At 45.9% G+C, this 16,477-nt stretch overlaps 1 protein-coding gene across 1 annotated transcript in view; it reads left to right on the top strand.

The window, feature by feature from the left end:
• The window catches only part of LOC137531936 (man(5)GlcNAc(2)-PP-dolichol translocation protein RFT1-like), a 106,743-nt gene extending 90,266 nt beyond the window's left edge, over positions 1-16,477 (top strand). The window contains exons 9-13 of the mRNA XM_068251973.1: positions 1,892-2,022; positions 4,850-4,994; positions 8,877-8,982; positions 11,881-12,130; positions 13,323-16,477. Of these exons, the coding sequence (XP_068108074.1) occupies positions 1,892-2,022; positions 4,850-4,994; positions 8,877-8,982; positions 11,881-12,130; positions 13,323-13,487 (797 nt within the window). The 3' untranslated portion in view covers positions 13,488-16,477. The remainder of the gene's footprint in view (positions 1-1,891; positions 2,023-4,849; positions 4,995-8,876; positions 8,983-11,880; positions 12,131-13,322) is intronic.

The following is a 16,477-nucleotide window of genomic DNA, read 5'->3' as shown; positions in this document are numbered from 1 at the left end:
ACGAAAGTTGCTAATGACCTACTGGTAGCTAAATCCAAAGGCCAGTTCTCCATTCTAATACTCCTTGACCTTTCCTCTGCCTTTGACACTGTTGATCATGCTCTGCTTCTGCAGACACTGTCATCTTTAGGAATCAAGGGACAAGCACATTCCTGGATCTCCTCTTATCTCTCTGGACGCTCTTACACTGTCTCCTTCTCTAACACCAAGTCCTCTCCACACCCACTGTCTGTTGGTGTACCTCAAGGCTCTGTTCTTGGGCCACTTCTTTTCTCAATCTACACCCGTGGCCTGGGACAACTAATTAACTCTTTTGGCTTCCAGTATCACCTCTATGCGGATGACACCCAAATCTATCTCTCAGCTCCTGACCTGTCCTCACTACTATCCAGAGTCCCCGACTGTCTACGTGCCGTTTCTGCATTCATGTCCTCCCGCTTCCTCAAACTCAACATGACTAAAACAGAAATTGTGATTTTTCCACCATTGCTATCTACACCCCCACCAATTGCAACCATAACGGTAGACAACACCCCAATAACCTCAACCACTAAGGCCCGCTGCTTGGGGGTTATACTGGACTCAGAGCTCTCCTTTAAACCTCATATTGCCTCATTAACCACCACCTGCTATTTCCAGCTCAAAAATATATTCCGTATCCGTCCCTTCCTCACACAAGAGGCCACCAAAATGCTTGTTCATGCCTTAATCATCTCCCGCCTAGACTACTGCAACACCCTGCTCTGTGGCCTACCAAAAAACAGGCTAGCTCCTCTCCAATCCCTTCTAAATTCAGCGGCCCGCCTCATTTACCTTTCCACACGCTCTTCCGATGCAGCCCCACTGTGCCACTCTCTCCACTGGTTACCCATTACCCAGAGGATCCAGTTCAAACTCCTGACTCTAACATACAAAGCCCTCCACGAGTTGTCTCCTCCATACATCTCCTCACTAATCTCAAGATATTGTCCCTCCCGCAACCTGCGCTCCTCCCAAGAAATTCTCCTGGCCTCTAAGTTGATCACCTCCTCTCATGCTCGCATCCAGGACTTTACACGAGCATCAGCCCTTATCTGGAACTCTCTTCCACAGCCTGTACGTCATGCTCCAAACCTGGACATCTTCAAACGCACTCTTAAAACACACCTTTTCAGACAAGCTTATAACATTCTATAGCCCTTATTTACTTGTCTGTCACAATGTAATGAGAGGCAAAGAATCACTGCCTCATCCATCCTCCACCCCCTTACCTATTGTGTCCCCCACTACCCATTAGATTGTAAGCTCGCAAGGGCAGGGTCATCCTCCTAATGTTTACTGTTCTTGTAACAATATTTGTGCTGCTTGGAACTCTGCTGTACATTTGTTAGTTGTATCTATGTTCCCCTTGTCGTCTTATTGTGCTTTGTAAAGCGCTGCGGAATATGTTGGCGCTATATAAATAAAAAATAATAATAATAATAATGTCCCAGTCTTTGCATATTCCCGTTTCTTGCCTGTAGACTGGCAGTAAGATCAGACAGCATGTCGGAATATCTGAGGAGTAGGGCATCACAGAGACAAAGTAAAATAAATGAGCTAATGAGGCGTCAGGGGAGATTTTACAGATACAGTTACTTTGAGTCCCGTTCCTTCAATACTTTCACTTCCTGCCTGCTAGCTTGTTGACAATCTACAATCAGGAAGTGGAAATATCTGAGGAGTGGGGCTTCACAGAGACAAAGTAAAGGCATGTAACTAATCATAGTAAAGAGGAGGAATTCCAAGCTGCATAACATTTACATGTAAACCAGAATTATTTACGCCTCTAGAAACAATGTCTGTGCGTCTCTTGTTTAACCTGCTGTGATCTGAGCTGACCCCTCCCCTCTTCTGTCCTCTCGTTTGTCAGGTGTGTACGATATTGTGAATAATTTGGGCTCGCTTGTGGCGCGCTTCATCTTCCTGCCCATAGAGGAGAGTTTCTATGTCTATTTCTCAAAGGTTTTGGAGAGAGGGAAAACCGTCAGAAACCAGAGGAAGGTGAGTCAGAGCGCCCGTGTTTCCTCATCCGGGGGGCGGGGCCATATCTGGTGGGCAGGGCCGGTTCAAGTAACAATTGGGCCCTAGGGCAAAATTAGCCTGGGGGCCCCCCAACAGACACCCCCCGAACCAAAAAGCGTCATTAGAGGCCCTTTGTTGCAGCCAAATTTCCCTCCTAGGCCCCTGATCTGGCTGCTGACCCTCCCCCAATCACCTCCCAACTTAACAGACTCTGCAGAGTCCCTGGGGAGAAACAGTTAAGATGAGGGAGGGACAACTTGGGGGCCCCTGCAGGCTCTGGGGCCCTGGGGCTATTGCTCATTTTTTCCTATGGTAGCTCCGGCCCTGCTGGTGGGCTTGTCAAACACGATTACTGGCTGGTGGTGACATGCTTTTCATCAAATTCCCTGCATCCCCGAAGTCCCTCCAGAATGTCCTCCCCAACTTGTCCTGTGATATTTGTGCATGTGACCATTGTTCAGTACTATTTTTGAAGCTGCTCACAAATACTCTAATATCTGATGGTCATGCGCCTGTCAGTGAGTTTTGGAGTTTTTAAACTCTTAAGCTCCGCCCCCATACCACAGTACCTGAGACAAAAGAATGTATACTTACCTGGAGCTTCCTCCATCCCCCTGTAGTCTGTGGGCTCCCTCTGTGTCCCAGGTAAGTATAATTCTTTTTATTTTTTGTCTCAGGTTTACTTTAAATAATGCAGATTGCCTGGCTGTCCAGCTGATCCTCTGCCTGTTTTCACCTGTGTAATCGAGCCGCTGGATCGATTCCCGTTCGTCCCCGCAGGCACTTCTTATCTTCAGTTTTTTTTTTTTTTTTTGTCCTGCCCGCCGGTATCGAGCGCGAAATAGATCCGGCGGGTCATCGGACACGTTGGAAATTAGCCATCAGTGACTCGATTACACAGTACAAAATGTACCGTGTACTTCCAGCATAATACTTTAAGCCATAGCCCCTGAACAAGCATGCAGCAGATCAAAAGTGTACCTGGCTGAAGTGTGACTGGATTAGCTGCATGCTTGTTCAGGGTTGTGACTAGACAACTGGTATTGCTTAACCACTTGAGGACCGCAGTGTTAAACCCCTCTAAAGACCAGGCCATTTTTCTCAAATGGGCCACTGCAGCTTTAAAGAGAATCTGTACTCTAAAATTCTTACAATAAAAAGCATACCATTCTATTCATTATGTTCTCCTGGGCCCCTCTGTGCTGTTTCTGCCACTCCCTGCTGCAATCCTGGCTTGTAATTGTCAGTTTTATGCAGTGTTTACAAACAAAAGACATAGCAAATGATAGGCTGAGAGTATCTCAGTGTGTGAGTCATACAGAGTGTGCAGGGGGCGTGGAGAAGGTCTGTATAGCTTCTATCCAATCACAAGCAGCACAGCACATTCCAGCCTGACTGCCTGAGCCCAACAGAACGGACAGAGGAGAGAAGATTAGATCATATAACAGAGATAATACAGCCACTGTGCAACTAGGAAAGGCTGCAGTTAGAGCACATTAGAACAGGTATAGGAACTTATAGGATAGAAGAAATGAGGCTGAAAATTTTGTTTGTACAGAGTCTCTTTAAGGCCTTGCTGCAGGGCCATCCAACTCAGCACACAAGTGATTCACCCCCCCCCCCCCCCCCCCTTTTCTTTCTGCCCACCAACAGAGATTTCTGTTGTTGGGGTCTGATTTGTTTATTTAATTTTTTTAACCCTTTCGGGACCGGCCGCCTAACCCCCCTTCAGGACCAGGCATTTTTGCAGAAGGGGGGGGGGGGGAGGCGCGTTTGGGGGGTCAGGCAGCCGGATCCCTGCAGGGTCTGGCTGGGCTGTCTCCCCCCTGTGTGGCCCCTTGTCAGCAGCAATCACTCACCTTCCAGGCTCCAGCGACGAACCCCTCCGCTCCGGCCGGCATCTCAGCTCCTACTGCCGCTCAGTTCCGGGTCGCGGCTTGATGACGTCAGAGCGAGCGGGGATGCCGGCAAGAGCGGTGGGGAGCGCCGATTGTCGTGGGAACGGCTGGGAGGTGGGTGGATCCTCTTCTTTACCCTCTACCGCCGCAGCTGTCAAATTGATCACTACGATCCGACGGCGATCGTAGTGATCACGTGATCAGGAGCCAATCGCAATGGCTGCTGATCACTGAGGGGAGATGCCAGCTGTCATATAACAGCTTAATATCCCCCTCCGGGTGCGCACGATCACGTCGGGACGGTAGGTTAGCGCGGACGTTGAATCAACGTCCAGTCAGAACGGTAGCACCACCTGCTGGACGTTGATTCAACGTACCTGGTCCTCAAAAGGTTAAAAATGTGTATTTTTATTTTTGTGGTTCCCCCTCCCTCCCCCCGCCAGCCAATCAGCGTGATCGGTTGTCATAGGCTTCAGCCTATGACAGACGATCACTTCCCTGCCTCTGCAGGGGACAGCCATGTCACACGGCTGTCCCCTATACAGCGCTGCCTTAGATCGCAGCACTGTACCCAGTAAATAGACGGCAAAATGTCGCTGTCTAACAGTCTCCTAGCGGCGATTGCTGCTGGGAGAATGAAGGCGGAGCCCGCAAACCACGCCCCAAAGACCTTACGCTGATTAGCGTTAGGCGGTCCTGGGGCTGTTGCAGCCCATCGGCATGACGCGATCAGGAAGTAGTTAAAAGGAAATAAATATGGCCACCTCCATATCACTCTCACCTCGGGTTCACTTGAAATGGTAAGATATTACTAGTTACTTTTGTGAAACATGCTTTTAGTGTGTACTGTTCTTGCTGTTTGGTATCATGGTGGTTTTGTTGTTATAACTGGCACACTTGTGTTTTAGGAGGAGATCTCTTCAGCGTCGGAAGTCCTGGAGTCACTACTGAAGCTGGTTTCTTTAATTGGCCTGATTATCGTTGCATTTGGTTATGCCTATTCCCAGCTAGCATTGGATGTGTATGGAGGTGAAATGCTGAGTTCAGGCTCAGGTAGGTCTATAAATAATGACCACATTGGACAAACCGATTCCACCTCCACGTTCATGATGCTTACTACAATGCAGCTGACCATCGATGTAAAATCTTGGCTCCACCACTCAATTTGGGGCAACTTTTAAAGGATACCCGAAGTGACATGTGACATAATGAGATAGACATGGGTATGTACAGTGCCTAGCACACAGATAACCATGCTGTGTTCCTTTTTTTCTTTCTCTGCCTGAAAGAGTTAAATATCAGGTATGTAAGTGGCTGACTCAGACAGGAAGTGACTACAGTGTGACCCTCACTGTTAAGAAATCCCCCTTTTTATCTCTTTCTTGCTCTCAGAAGCCATTTTCTGCTAGGAAAGTGTTTTATAGTTGGAATTTCTTATCAGTGAAGGTCACACTGTAGTCACTTCCTGTCTGAGTCAGGACAGAGTCAGCCACTTACATACCTAATATTTAACTCTTTCAGACAGAGAAAGAAAAATGGAACACAGCATAGTTATTTGTGTGCTTGGCATTGTACATACTCATGTCTATCTCATCATGTCACACGTTACTTCGGGTATTATTATTATTATTTAGTATTTATATAGCGCCGACATATTACGCAGCGCTGTACAGTATATATATATATATATATATATATATATATATATATATATCTTGTCCCTAACTGTCCCTCAAAGGAGCTCACAATCTAATCCCTACCATTGCCATATGTCTATATTATGTAGTGTAAGTACTGTAGTCTAGGGCCAATTTTTTAGGGGGAGCCAATTAACTTATCCATATGTTTTTGGAATGTGGGAGGAAACCGGAGTGCCCGGAGGAAACCCACGCAGACACGGAGAGAACATACAAACTCTTTGCAGATAGTGCCCTGGCTGGGATTCGAACCAGGGACCCAGCGCTGCAAGGAGAGAGAGCTAACCACTACGCCACCGTGCTGCCCAAAGGGTATCCTTTAAGGTGGCCATACATCAGGAAATGATGGGCAGATTCAACCAAGAGACAAATCGCTCTCTAATCCAATCTGATTACAGAGATCTGTCAGCTGCCCATACACCACAGACCAATTCCCGATCAATTTCAGCATTCAGAAATCTCTTGGGAATCGGGCGAACTCTCCGCTGCCCCTCTTAGTGTATAATTGTGCATGTACAGTATGTGTGCATGTATGCATTACCTGTCCTGTGTCGCTGTGCCGTCCATCTTCTTAATCTGCCGATCTTCTATTAGCCCTATACATGCCGTTGGTGTGGCGCTCCGGGTTCTATGCACAAGCACTGTAATAACAGCGCAGGAGATTTGGGCGCAGCCGGCGCCACCATAGACTATAATAGGAATCACCTCTACAGCGGCGCACATTGAGTAACTTTGGCACTGTCAGAAGTCGGAGCTGAAGTTACTTTTAAAAAACTGTAATTCGTCCACCAGCAATAGCTGGAAGCTGAATTACATCATTCCCCACCATCCACGTGGACCTGGAGGGGGAATAGTAATTATCGCCACCGGGACTTGTGCAGGAGCAGGATAAGCCGTATATCGGCTGTATCCTGTGCCCAAGTCTCCCGGTGGCGAGTTCTCTCGTATGTGCGCCAGCGGCGTGTATGGGGCTAATGGAAGAGATTCAGAAGACGGATGGGCACCGCAACACAGGACGCAGTGGCGTAGGGATCGCCATAGCAGCTGCCATGGGGCCTGTAGCCAAGGGGGGCCTGGGGATCTCGGCCAGCTACAAGGGAGTCTGCAGCAAGCCTTATAGAGGGGATATCTATATTGGGGGGCTAATGTGGCTATTTGTACTCGGGGGGCTACCTATAGGGGGCTAATCTGGGTGCCTATACTGGGGGTCTACCTAAACTAGGGTGCCACTTCAGGCTGCCTACTCTGGGGTCACATCTGGCCACCCATACTGGGGGTACCTCTAGCTCCATATAGTGGGAAGCTACTTGGGGCACAAAGGTACATTACCATTTTTTTTTTTGGGGGGGAGGGGGTGTAATCAAAATTTTTATATGGAGCTCCATGTATTCTAGCTATGCCACTGACAGGAAAGGTAATGTACTATATATATGCGCACATGTACATTTATATATTACTAGCTGGACGCCCGGCGTTGCCCGGGTATGTATTTGGCTGGTGTTGGCTCTGCCCACTTTTCCTAACCCTAACACACAATTACTCACTGACCAAGTTTGTGTGCTTTGCGGTCTTTGGTATCAATATTTTGCAATGAAATAAAATTAATCTGATTGGCTGTGGCTCCACCGCTTTTCTGAATTTGAACCCCAATCACCCAATGGCCAACTGTACCAGGTACAGGTGATTAACAGTGCAAGAATGGCAGCAATTAAATATTCCCCTTAAAAATCAATACGTGGATTTTGATTGGTTTTTGTAGGCTCCACCCACTTTTCTGAATATTAATCCCAGTCACCCAGTGACCAACTGTGCAAAGTTTGAGAACCCTGCCATTAACAGTGTAAGAATGGCTGCAGTTTACATTTTCCCAGTAAAATTTGTATTTGTCTCCGCCCACTTATGACCCGGCGTTGCCCGCCTATGTATTTGGCTGGTGTTGGCTGCGCCTACTTTTCTAACCCTAACACACAATTAATCAATTACCAAGTTTGTGATCTTTGCGGTATTTGGCATCAATAATTTGCATTGAAATGAAACAAATCTAATTGGCTGTTTGTGGCTCCACCCCCTTTCTGAAATTGAAACCCAGTCACCCAATGATCAACTGTACCAGGTTTGAGGCTTGTGCCATTAACAGTGCAAGAATGGCAGAAATGTAAATATTCCCTTTGAAAATCAATAGGTTAATTTTGATTGGCTTTTCTGAATATTAATCCCAGTCACCCAGTAACCAACTGTGCAAAGTTTGAGAACCCTGCCATTAACAGTGTAAGAATGGCTGCAGTTTACATTTTCCAGTGAAATGTGTATTTGTCTCCGCCCCCTTTTTGGTTATGGGAATAAAAAGTATCCTATACTTTATTCCAGGTAATGTACTATGTGTGAGCCAAATTTCATTCAAATCCGTTCAGCCATTTTTGCGTGATCGAGTAACAAACATCCAAACATCCAAACATCCGAACTTTCCCATTTATTATATTAGTAGGATTATTATTTAGTATTTATATAGTGCCGACATCTTCCGCAGCGCTGTACAGAGTTTACTGTCTTGTCACTGACTGTCCTCAGAGGAGCTCACAGTCTAGTCCCTACCATAATCATATGTCCTATGTGTGTATATCGTGTAGTGTATGTATTGTAGTCTAGGGACAATTTTAGGGTGAAGCCAGTTAACTTATCTGTATGTTTTTGGGATGTGTGAGGATACCGGAGTACCTGGAGGAAACCCACACAGACACGGGGAGAACACACAATTTCCTTGCAGATGTTGACCTACAAGGCGAGAGCGCTAACCACTACACCACCATGCTGGGGGAACAGCGCTGGGAGTTAAGTAGCTCATCCCAATATTGCTCGGTGTTATCGCTACGCACCCAATCGACCACGACGCCCCGACATCTTGCAGCATGTCCAATCGGCGTGCTCTGCCTGAAATTGGTTGCATTGTCGATCAGGCATGCACTTGGCAGCACCGATTTACATCAGTTTCAGTCATGATTATCGAATCTGATGGTCGATCGGCTGCCAAGTCACTAGATGTATGGACACCTTTAATGTACTCCACATCTTGAGCTGCGACATTTAGACTGTATGGCCCTTTATACATTCACTCAGCGTTCACAACTGAAGCATTGCTGGAGTAACTGTTGGCTCAGGTGAAGCTGAGTGCTTGCTAATAGCTTCTGTTACAGAATCAGAATAACTTGTATACAAAGCTGAACCCATTGTGTTGTTGCAGGACCGGTCCTCTTGCGCTGCTACTGTGTCTATGTTCTCCTGCTGGCCGTCAATGGAGTGACTGAGTGCTTCACCTTCGCTTCAATGAGTAAGGAGGACGTGGACAGGTGAGGGACTCATCAGTCTCCAGTCATTTATTATGCATCCTTATCGCCCTCTAGTGGACAAAAACGGTAAAAAAAAAATCATACAGTGGCAGTCTCTCCTAACGTGGCCTTACACGATACAATAAAATGATCCAATTTTATGGCAATTCGATAAACGATCGGTTGTCCTGGAAAATTGAAAGCTTTTTTTTATTAATTCGAGCAATAAATCTGATTGGATTTCCTGATTTTATATATATATATATATATAAAATAATATATATATAATGTTACATAGTTACATAGTTACATAGTTATTTTGGTTGAAAAAAGACATACGTCCATCGAGTTCAACCAGTATAAAGTACAACACCAGCCTGCTCCCTCACATATCCCTGTTGATCCAGAGGAAGGCGAAAAAAAACCCTTACAAGGCATGGTCCAATTAGCCCCTAAAGGGAAAAATTCCTTCCCGACTCCAGATGGCAATCAGATAAAATCCCTGGATCAACATCATTAGGCATTACCTAGTAATTGTAGCCATGGATGTCTTTCAACGCAAGGAAAGCATCTAAGCCCCCTTTAAATGCAGGTATAGCGTTTGCCATAACGACTTCCTGTGGCAATGCATTCCACATCTTAATCACTCTTACTGTAAAGAACCCTTTCCTAAATAAATGGCTAAAACGTTTTTCCTCCATGCGCAGATCATGTCCTCTAGTCCTTTGAGAAGGCCTAGGGACAAAAAGCTCATCCGCCAAGCTATTATATTGCCCTCTGATGTATTTATACATGTTAATTAGATCCCCTCTAAGGCGTCTTTTCTCTATACTAAATAAACCCAGTTTATCTAACCTTTCTTGGTAAGCGAGACCTTCCATCCCACGTATCAATTTTGTTGCTCGTCTCTGCACCTGCTCTAAAACTGCAATATCTTTTTTGTAATGTGGTGCCCAGAACTGAATTCCATATTCCAGATGTGGCCTTACTAGAGAGTTAAACAGGGGCAATATTATGCTAGCATCTCGAGTTTTTATTTCCCTTTTAATGCATCCCAAAATTTTGTTAGCTTTAGCTGCAGCTGCTTGGCATTGAGTACGATTATTTAACTTGTTGTCAATGAGTACTCCTAAGTCCTTCTCCAAGTTTGATGTCCCCAACTGTATCCCATTTATTTTGTATGGTGCTAGACCATTAGTACGTCCAAAATGCATGACTTTACATTTGTCAACATTGAATTTCATCTGCCATGTATGTGCCCATATAGCCATACTATCCAGATCCTGTTGCAATATGACACTATCTTCCTGAGAGTTGATGATTCTGCACAATTTTGTATCATCTGCAAAAATAGCAACATTGCTCACTACTGCATCTACTAGGTCATTAATAAATAAATTGAAGAGCACTGGACCCAGAACAGACCCCTGTGGGACCCCACTGCTAACAGTCTCCCATTTTGAGTACGATCCATTGACCACAACTCTTTGTTTTCTGTCCATTAGCCAGTTCCCGTCCTCAATAGCACCCTGCACAGGCGTAGGATGCTATTGCGAACGGGAACTTGAAGAAAAATATGCATGGTCGGGCCTGTCAGGGAAAACGCCGCAGCTCTCTGCAGCGGACTGCACAGGCGCAGAACTTCTTCATCTGCGTAGTCCGCTCTGGCCCACGTGGCGGTGATTGACAGCGCCGCTCGCACAGGCGCAGTACAGGCCGACCTGGAGGTTGGCCTGACATCATCGCCGGGGATCGGGAGCGAGCTGCGGCGAATGGCTGGAGGGAGAGCTGCGGCAAGGGACATGCTGGGAGCTTGGGGCTGGAGTAAGCCCCGGGTAAGTAGCACTTATTTTCTTTAGATTGCCTGATAACTCCTTTAAAGAGACACTGAAGCGGAAAAAAATTATGATATAATGGTTGTGTAGTAGGGATAATTACTAAAATATTAGTAGCAAAGAAAATATTCTCATATTTTTATTTTCAGTTATATAGTGTTTTTTATAACATTGCATCATTCTCTAATATTTGCCGTTTACACACTACTCAGCATTCTAAATGTTTTTACAGAGCAGTCTTGTGAACTATTGACCTGTCCTCTGGAGAGAGAAAAAGAAAATACAGTGTCTGACAGTTGAGATAACAAGCGTCAGAAGACAGAGCTCTCTGCGACTTTGAAAGTCGTGGAGCTCAATGGCTTTTTTGCATAGATAACGAGTTCCTTAACTCTTTATGTACTGGAAACAATATGAGACTTATATCTCTGCTCCTAATGCTTTATTTCTTAGCTGTACTACAGATACAAATCATCAGGGCCGGATTTCTGGCAAGGCCACATAGGCCATGGCCTAGGGCACCAGACATTTAGGGGCGGCTCAGTGAGGGACAGTAAAGCTGTTCCATGCAGCCATCCTTATCTACAAGGTCAGCTTAAACCTTTGAACTCTCTGTCCTGTGTACTTGTGTCGTCCCTGCAAGACCTGTAAGCTCTATCCTGCAGGTACACTTCAGCCTAACTCACATGGTGGCACAATGGGTCCATCATTAATGAGATGGCAAACATAACGTAAAAGTTCTTAAGGAAAATATAACATAACTTATACACGTATTACTGAAATAGTTATTATCTGTGACATCCAATGATGTAAGTAGAATTCTCATTGGGGCACACGGAGATAACAACCATACAGATGGTATAATTGGCCTTGGGCGGTAAAAAGTATAAATCCGGCCCTGCAAATCATTATATCCTAAGTTTATTTTCACCTCAGTGTCTCTTTAAGTAGAGGTTGATAGAAGCTCGCTGGGACATATTTGATTTGAGATTTTACATTTCACTTTGGCTGCGCTTGAAGCGATGCGTCTAATTTGGGTGTTGCTGGTTTACGACAGTCTGTGATCTTCTCTGCTTTCTGCTCACAGGTATAACTATGTCATGCTGGGCCTGTCCCTGACCTTCCTCTGCCTCTCCTACTACATGACTCTGTGGCTGGGCAGTGTGGGGTTTATCCTGGCAAACTGCTTCAACATGGGACTGCGGATCGGCCACAGCTTACTCTACATCAGCCGGTATTACCGAGGGAGCCCCTACCGGCCGCTCACCGGACTCCTCCCATCCCCCGCGGTCATCGGTGCGCTGTGTGTCAGTGCGGCAGTGACCGCATACTCCGAGGTAACCAGTCCGCTTCTGCAATTCCTCTGTAACCCCTTCAGTGCCGGGTGAGGTGACACCTGCGTCCTGTTTGTGCATGCCATCCTCTGACAGCGTGTAGATTTCACCTGCTCTCCTCGCGCGCTCCCGCCTGTCGCTCCGTCGGCTGCCTGATGGCTGAATTTTTTTTATTATTTGTATGCGATTGGAAGTGCTGTGGAATCTACTGCCAGCAATTGCACAGCGCTTCTGATTTGCATTTTTTTTGGTAATTAAAAGTAAAAATGCTTACCTGGTCTTCAGTGGTTCATTTTCGGCCTTCTTCTGTGGACGTAGCCCCGCCTCCTAGAACAAGAGGTCATAGGCACTCCTCTAGCTCCTAATAGAGAAGCGCTGATGAGCTCTTGTGGTAGGGGGCGGGGCTACACATCAGAAGTCGGAACCCCTGGAGAGTGTGTCAGGCCATGCCACCTGCTAAACTTTGTTGGCATATCTTGTGTCTGTTTGGAGGGGGTAAGTCCACCACTGCCTCCACAAATGTTATACTTTTTAGACATTTTTATTCTTCTGGTGCCTCTGTATCCCTGTTACATTGTTCTAAGTCCACCCTTGGTGGAGGGGTGTCGCCCCCTTTTTCCTTATCTACGGAGAGCAACTTCTTACTCCTGAGTGGGGTCAGGTCTAATCTCCCCACCTGCTTATACAGTGGTTGCCTTTAAGGTAACCCTGCTTTGGAGTATATTTGTATTTACTGACTTAATCCCATATTTACCAGTACACAGTGATGGGCTCAGGAGTCCCTAAGGACTCAAATTCGTGATTAAAATGAGGCTTAATTACCTCAGCTGTGCGGCTGGGAGAGAGGGGATTAGTTACACACAAGTCCGTTGTCTTCTATGCTTTCCAAACGTCTTGCACGCGTCCTATTGGATGCGTTACAAGACTCACTACGTGCACTTCCTTCTTCAAGCCGGAAGGAGGAAGTGTGCGGTGGTGAGGCTTGCAAGCTGTTTGGAGTGCAGGGAGGACGACGGACTTATGGCTCTTGGTGTCCCTATTTTTGTTCACTACAAAAAAATACTATTTTTTATGCTAGTGCCACTGCCTCTTTGGCTGAGCGCACTGGTCCTGGAAACAGAATATATGATAGGATTGCTGTGTATATATTTGTACTCCCATGTGTTTATTGCTGTACCTTTCACTCCTGTAACAGAAGTTCCTGTGCTGTGACTCCGGCTGGTCCTATCGCCTCGCCCATGTCCTCGTTGGCTTCGTCTGTCTGGCTGTGACGCTGGCGGCTCTCGTCCTATCAGAAAACAAACTGATCCATTTCATACGCAGCCATTTCCTGCCCAAGTCGCTACAGAAGAAGGCATAAGAGGTCTGGAATGGACAGCATTGGTGGACACCTCCAGCTGATCGTCCCTCCCGGGGGTTGATGTCGCACTCCGCCCACTGCCGAAACAACGAGGGATCCAAGATGGTGGAGGGGAGTACAAAGTATCGTGGTGACAAGGGACCAATCAGGAGGCAGAACAGCTATCGCTTAGCTGTTTCGGGAGATGTAAAGACGACCATGACGCTCAGTATTGTCCCCATTTTCATGGAGCTGATCATGCTCCTTTCTAAACGATTTAATACCTCCCGTTAAGGCTCATACACACATCCAACATAATACACAACCAACCGCACAACATGACCAACCACACAAGTTGTTTACACGACAAGTACGTACACACAGGCCAACCAACTAAACAACCAACTCAATTAAATACCATGCGCGCAAGCTAAATGACAAACTTCTTAACATGTCTGCATTCAAAAACAACACAGTTGTTCAAACGCCTGTACACACGTTCCAACCTGCCTGTTAGTTGTGCAGTCTGATCTGCCGGTTGCATCTGGCAAACAACCTGTTATTAGTTGGTCATCTGGTTGTTTGCCAATCGTACATACACCCAACTTCCAACAGACAAGTTTAGAAGATAGTTGGGCAGACTGTTGGAACGTGTGTAGGAGTCTTGAGATTTCTGCACACTAGGTAATCATCTGGGACTGGAAGGGAAACGCCAACCAAAATGTTGTATCAGTCGTTTGGGGAACAGTTGTTTGTGGGGAAAATAGCTGGGAAAAGCATCCAAAACACATTTTTTCTATAGATATATATTTTAAATGATTTTATGCTGCCTGCAGTTGCCGGGCACTCGGACATAGAGTCTGTGGGAGAATTTGAGGGGGGTGGTGGGGGGTCCACGTTGTTGTGTCACTTTACTGCGTCATACAGGGTACACAGCTGGTCACAGCATGCCACGGCCTCCCTGCTGACAGCTAGGATGGTCACCACACACGATTGCTTCTGTAATATGAGAATTACAATCAATTTTTTTTTAAAAAAATATGACAAACGTATCCCATGTGCGTGTGATCAATTTCCCTGATTATGGAAAAAAAAAGATTGAAACCTCTAAAAAAAATAATAATAATTAGCTTGAGTCTATAAATCAAGACATTGACAATCTATCTTAAAGGAGGACTGTAACAAGAGAGATATGGAGGAGGCTGCCATATTTATTTCCTTTTAAACAATACCAGTTGCCTGGCAGTCCTGCTGATCTATTTGGCTGCAGTAGTGTCTGAATCACACCAGAAACAAGCATGCTGCTAATCTTGTCAGATCTGACAATAATGTCAGGAAACACCTGATCTGCTGCATGCTTGTTCATGGGCTATGGCTAAAAGTATTAGAGGCAGAGGATCCGCAGGGCAGCCAGGCAACTGGTATTGCTTAAAGTGGATCCGAGATAAACTTTTACTCATTGCATAATTGTGTTCCTTTCATATAGATTATTAGTTTATAGTGCATACCTCAATTGGAGTATTGTTTTTGTTTTAATACTCCAATTCCCTAAAGTAAACAAGCCTCGCCCACCGCTTCTCCAGAGAGCCTTGGCACTCTGAGCCTTAGTAGCAAGGGCTTATGGGAGCTCAGTCTGGGCAGATGGAGGAGGTGTTACTAGCCAGAGATTTCAGAGGCGGGGGGGGGAGGAGAGGGGAGTGATGTTTTCACAGGCTGAGGGCTGGAGATGCAGAGCAGCTTGCCTGTGTGTAATGATCACAAGCAGAACATTGCAGCTCTCTTCGTATCACAGGAAGAAATAATCATCTACTGTTGAAGCTGTTTGCAGCTAGGTTTGTTGTGTAAACTATCTAAACTTTAGACAAGATATATATAGTCAAGTTACTTTTTATAGCTATTTTTTCATCTCGGATCCACTTTAAAGTGGAGCTGAACTCTTGCACATGACAGAAGCAAGCAGAGAGAAATACACCCTGTATGTATTCTGAGGGTTTAGCCTATGTAATTCCCCCTCATTTGTGTCTTATCACAAATTGTAATCTGATCTCTCCCCTGTGTCACATGACTGCCATGGCAGAGATGGCAGATAAGCTCATTTGAAAGCACAGGCTGTAAACAATATGTCTGCTTCCATGAATCAGGAAGTAGAAACAATGCAGAATTATTTTAGGATTTGTATCGGCTGTAACAAAGACATGTTTTCGTTTAAAGGTTATTATGATGTTATGTATCTTTTAGAGCAGAGAGGAGGTCTGAGTTCAGGTCCGCTTTAAAAGAAAATAAATATGGCAGCCTTTATATCTCTCTCACTTCAGTTGTCCTTTAAGGTAGCCACACACCACACAAATGTTTACATTTAGGCTGCTTTAACAGTGGGACGTTACAGGCGCACGTTAGAGCAGCCTGTAACGCACCCCACCGCACAGCAATGAAAAATCAATGGGCTGTTCACAGTGCCCACGTTGCGTTACATTGTACATCTACATAACGTACTGCATGCAGTACTTTATACGCGGCTAAGCCGCGTTAGACTGTTTGCACATGCTCAGTACGGGTGTTTTTTTTTATTTTAGGGGCAGAGAGGAGGCGGGGAGAGGACGCTACGTAGCCAGGCACATGGCTACTTGACATTCACTGCACTTGCAGTGTTTACTCTTTGGAGCGGCCGCTGATTGGCTGGCGGGACCACGTGATGCGGAGAGCTCCGCTCACGTGGTCTCCGCAGCGCCTCCGACAGAGCAGGCGCACCTAGAGCTGCTTGTAACGCGGCTCTTGGTAGCGTCCTGCTCCAACACCACCAGGCGTTGCGTTAGGGGCACGTTATGTGCCCTATAACGTCCCTTAAACGCAACGTCCTGGTGTGTAAGTAGCCTAAATTTCAAGATTTACAATCAAGGTTTCTGATTGATTGTAACACTTGAAAAATCTGGCCAATGCACCACACACGTGTATTACATTTTTTCCCAATTATGAAAAAAAAAATCACTTGAATAAAAAACAAGTTTACAATT

Source organism: Hyperolius riggenbachi, chromosome 9 (genome assembly GCF_040937935.1).
Source record: "Hyperolius riggenbachi isolate aHypRig1 chromosome 9, aHypRig1.pri, whole genome shotgun sequence".
Lineage (NCBI taxonomy): Eukaryota > Metazoa > Chordata > Amphibia > Anura > Hyperoliidae > Hyperolius > Hyperolius riggenbachi.
This window is presented reverse-complemented; position numbering and strand designations above follow the sequence as displayed.